Source organism: Fukomys damarensis, unplaced genomic scaffold (assembly GCF_012274545.1).
Source record: "Fukomys damarensis isolate Sample0158 unplaced genomic scaffold, DMR_v1.0_HiC HiC_scaffold_17, whole genome shotgun sequence".
NCBI classification, from domain to species: Eukaryota; Metazoa; Chordata; class Mammalia; order Rodentia; family Bathyergidae; genus Fukomys; species Fukomys damarensis.
This window is the reverse complement of record NW_022900929.1, coordinates 37,569,183-37,574,004: the sequence shown is the minus strand read 5'-3', so window position 1 is coordinate 37,574,004 and position 4,822 is coordinate 37,569,183. Positions and strand designations below refer to the sequence as shown.

General features: G+C 41.6%; 1 protein-coding gene across 2 annotated transcripts in view; it reads right to left on the bottom strand.

Annotated features, from left to right (window-relative positions):
- The window catches only part of Rasgrp1 (RAS guanyl releasing protein 1), a 75,502-nt gene that overhangs the window by 26,200 nt on the left and 44,480 nt on the right, over nucleotides 1–4,822 (bottom strand). For both annotated transcript variants that reach the window (XM_010624644.1, XM_010624645.1), the window contains exons 4-5: nucleotides 2,153–2,215; nucleotides 1,210–1,341 (exon numbers count right to left, since the gene is read on the bottom strand). In XM_010624644.1, coding sequence (XP_010622946.1) covers nucleotides 1,210–1,341; nucleotides 2,153–2,215 — 195 coding nt within the window. The remainder of the gene's footprint in view (nucleotides 1–1,209; nucleotides 1,342–2,152; nucleotides 2,216–4,822) is intronic.

The window sequence follows — 4,822 nt, the reverse complement described above, 5'->3', positions numbered from 1 at the left end:
TTTTTTTTGTACTGGATTGAACTCGGGACCTTGTGCTTGCAAGGCAGGTGGCGGCACCACTGAGCTAAATCCCTGGCCCCTGGGTAACCTGACTCTTAATAAAAAGAGTCTGCAATCCTCTGAGCTTGAGAAAGTCTACAAATTCTGTATTGCTTTTGGCCAAAGAATAAGTTACAGTTTCTAAAAGGCAATGCAAAAGGATAACTTCCCCTGTTATTCCCCAAATACAGCTGGTCAGATAATATCTTACAAACTAATTCCTAAAGGCTACACTGTGGAATTGATTGGCCAAGAAAGGCCAGCTAGGAAATTCTGGGACAGGAGACCTAGGTATAAGGATTGTCCTGGGTTATGGCTCTTTACCTTTAAAATGAAAAAACACAAACAAAATGTTACTTAGAAAAATCTCTTCTCTCTTTCTCGTTGTACAATACTTAGCGACAAGTACAGAGAATCCAGACTGATGAGATTCACTTGAGGCCCTGGATGTGATTTTGCAAACATTTCTGTGTGGGAGAGAGCCCAGCTCTGCTATGCCACTAGTTTGCCTACCTGGGATCCCAGATTGCAGTTCCCTACTCAGAAAATCAGGACTTTGGCTAAGTTGATCTCTAGAATATGTTCTGTTTCTAGAATTCTGTCTTAGAGATTTGCCCCACTGCGAAATAATGTGGCTGTATTATGAAAACCTCAGCATACAATGCATATGTTCCCCTCTTCCAAATTAAGAAAGACTAATTATCCAGAGTGGGCCATGTATATGAATGAGAAATGCAAGGAGTAATGTGAAATTTTCCCAAGACCCCTTCCTAGTTCTGGAAGGTTAGGTGTTTCCCAGACACCCATATATGTTACAAACTCTCCATTCACTGCATTTTCCAGCATTTCCTCTTCTAAAAATTCAGGGCCATCTTCTGCACCAGCTTCTGGAAGCTGCTATCCTCTCAGTTTCTCATGGCATGGATACCTCTCAGCGAAGGTCTTGCTACCTCACTTCCTGGCTGGAATTTATTTTCTCTGCTCTTGCACATGCAGCTGACCACTGGGGGTTTCTCAGCTGCCTATTAAATGTCAAGCATCTGCTCTGGTGAGACAACCTGGGCCTGCCTGTCTGAGGGGCTGTCCCCACCAGGAGTCAGACCCTAGCAAATCAGCCAGGGTTACAGAACGGAGTCAGCTCCAAGAGCTGGGCCCAAACCTTGAACTCACATTTGAGTGGTATCGATCAGGCGGCAGTGTGACTCCTCCCCCTTAGCTTTCACCAGTTCCTGGAACTCCTCCATAGTGCTTGTCAAGCTGGCATCCATTTTAAACATGATCCAGAATTCTGTTATCCAATACCTATGGGAAGGGAGTTAAAAGTCACAGTCCAGTGCTGAAGCCAAGGACTCAAAGAAGCGGGCTCACAAAGGAATTTGCAGCTACAAAGAGGACTCCAAAAAAGAGACTGATCTGTCCTACTGTGAAGCTGGGGGCAGAGAGGGAAGGGACCCCCTGGTGACAAGCTTCAGTGTCACCACACACAAAATGCTCTGCTAAGAGAGGGTGTGTGATAATCAAAGCAGCTACAGTTGTGTGCATGAGTTATACTGAAGACGAACCAAATGTTTCCAAAACAGGGGGCGAGGAACCTAAGAAGTAGGCCATTATCACACATTACTACATTGTATCACCATGTTTTGGAAAAGTCTTTAAGGACTAGAGAACATTCCTTCAAAAGAAAGTTAAGTGCAAACTAGGATGTAATACTAGACACATTTTTATATCAACTACATTTTAAAAATCCATGTTAAAAAAGGGAAATATACCAAAATAGCTGGATGTGAGTGATTTGTATTATTTTCTGAATTTTAAAAATAGGAATAAAAATAAATGCCTGTATCCCTCTCTTATGGCATTTGACAGCAAGGTGCTGTAAAACTGAGAAAAGCATTGGTATAAAATCCTGGCCCAGGTGCCCCAGAAGAACCCCACCAGCTTCCACAGGGGACACTGCATTATCGACGGCTTGCCCTTTCCTGGGTGTGCAGAGGTGTTCTGCCCTCTGGGTTTCGGGAGGGGAAAGGCAGGGAGGACCAGAAAGACCTCAGTCCCTTGCTGGAGCCTTTCGCTTCACCCCACTCCACAGACTAAGCGCAAGCAGAAGCGTTACCTGACAAAATAGCAGATCTTCAGACAGACTCCTGGTGAATTCTTTGCCAAGGCACCCTTATAGGTAGGGCTGCAGTTAAGGGAAACAGAAGCCTGATACAGAAGCCAAGGACCTTCCATCTTTGGAAGTATCTGGTCAAACAACCCCCAGAAACGAGGAACAAGTGACTTCCTGCCTGTATCCCAGAAAGCAGGATTCCAACTGAGTCGACAAGTTAAGAAAGAGGGCCCTTTTATCTTTAAAAATGTTTCTCATAACTGATCTGTGCAATAACAATTTGAATGGTGGATTTCAAGAGGAAGAATTATAGGTTCAATTGTAATAATTCATTGTTGTGATAATTAAGAACAATAATGTGAATGTTATGCATGCACCCAGAGGATATCAGGACAGTGACCCGATAAGATCGTTAACAATTAATTTACTAACAATCATAAGTTGTGATGACAAGTCAGGCAAAGCCATGAGAATAATCCAGAGGATACCAGAGTTACTTTAGAGTCCTCATCATCCTAAATATTTCCAGAATAAGAAGGAATAGAAATATGTGAAATTTACATATCTTTAGGGGGAGGATATCCATTTATATTAAGAGTTGAAGAAAACAGAAATATAATCCAGTGAGGAAACTGGGTGGGTCTCACCACCTTCTTTCCATCCACAGACTGAGGAACAGCCTATGTGATGGTGTGCCCCAAAAGGTACACCCTTTCCCCACTAAAATCTGATGAAACAATTGCCATGTAGGGTTCAGTGAATTCTAGTTGAGCCCATGAGGAGAACCAGTAAGTAAGCCAGCAGAGTTCACAATTAACTGGGGTAGAAGTGTCTTTCTTCAGTGGGTATATATGTATCTCAATTCTTGGAAAATTCAGAATTAAAGTTAGAAAGGTAAAAGACAGTAAAAATCTCATGTTAATGCTTATTTGGAAGGCATCCATGCATTTTGAAATTCTTTGTGCCTGTAACATTTGAAAGCATATTAGAATGATAGCCTTTAAGATTCAATTTAGAATGTATAATGAAGGGTTTTGGATTTGTGGTTTAATATTGAAACCTAATTTTATAGACAGTTTAGGGATATCTAATATGTTAGCTTTATTGTTTATAACTTTAGTTGAGTTATAAAAACTAGGATTTAAGGAGGTATCTGAAGCACTAAAAAAATCTAAAATGTAAAACATGTAACTGTAGTTTAAAACCACTGGAAATATTTGATTGACATTATTCAAGTTAACCAAACATTTTCCAAAGCCCCTTAAGACTGCTTGCTGAAACACGTAAGATTTATAAGCTGAACTTAAAAAACTACAGAACTATGGTTGTGAAATCTGCAATTTTAACAAAATGACTCCCAATTTAAAAAATTAAACATGAACAAATATACAGCCTGTAAAATCTGTCCTTGAGATCGGAGCACCAAAACAATACAGGAAAAAAAAAGCCCACAAAACCTCACACATCAACAACGGTAATGAGAATAAAACTAAGCCCTAGGTGCCTGGCAAACTCCATGAAAGCAAAAGGTTCTGATGCACACCTCTCTCCAGGTGCAAGAGGAGACCTTTCCATTTTCTTAAGCCACATCAGTAAGAAACCTGTCACTCCAAGCAAAGGGACTCAGGCATAGGCACGTTACACATAAACAGCTGCTTAAATTCAGCATTTTTATTATTTGTTTACTTGATGTTTCTTACTCTTCTTTTTCAAAAATAACTAAGCGATACAGTAACTGGCACAGTGGTTTCACGTGCTGTGTGCCTTCCTTCCTGCTGCCCCGCATCCTTTTCTTCAAATGTCTACTGACAGCGCGTGGAGGCTGCATGTGGTGTGTACAAATCTTGCCTGTCTGCCACAGTGCTGGGTGTTGGCCCCTCCAAATGCCAGCCTCCTGAGGCCAGCAGAACCTGAGGCCATGGCAGAGGAAGTTGGGCCCTCTTTCTCACTTGGGGGGCAGAGCAAACACCCAGCAGGTGCAGGCTGAGTCATCAGGGGCTCAGGTGTCTGTGACTGGGGTAACTTCAGCGTTCACTGGAAGCCTCAGAACCAGCACCTTTTCTTCTCTCCAGTAAGTAGTATTATGGCCAGCCAGGACCAGCACAGTTCTGACTGTACTCTTCAGGACTCTGAACTATTCAAAGCATGTTTTTAAATGAAATCTCCCCCCGCCCCACCCAAAGGAAAACAGGAAACTGTCTGAGCCTGTTGCCTATTTAACTAAAAGTTCTATTCTTCCACATCAAAGAACACAGAAATCAGCCTGGTGTGGTGGGGCACACCCGTAATCCCAGCACTCTGCGGGGCTCAGGTAGGAGGATCTCAAGTTTGAGTCCTGTGTGGGCAACTTATCCATGTAAAGAGACCCTGTCTCAAAATTTTAAAAAGAGCTATGTATGTAGCTCAATACAAATAGCCTGGGTTCAATCCTGTGCCATGAAACAATGAAACAAAACAAAACAAGACAAAAAAAATAAAAAAGGAAAGCAAGTTTGGATAAAAAAAATCACTCCACCTTCAATGTGTAAAGTAACCTGGCTTTCCATCACAGGGAGTCTTTTATTTCATACTCTCCTCAGAATCCTTTTCCCTATGCTATGTTACATTTTAATCTTAAGCAAAATCCAGTATTTAAAAGTTCTGGCAAAAAAAAAAAAAAAAAAAAAAAAAAAC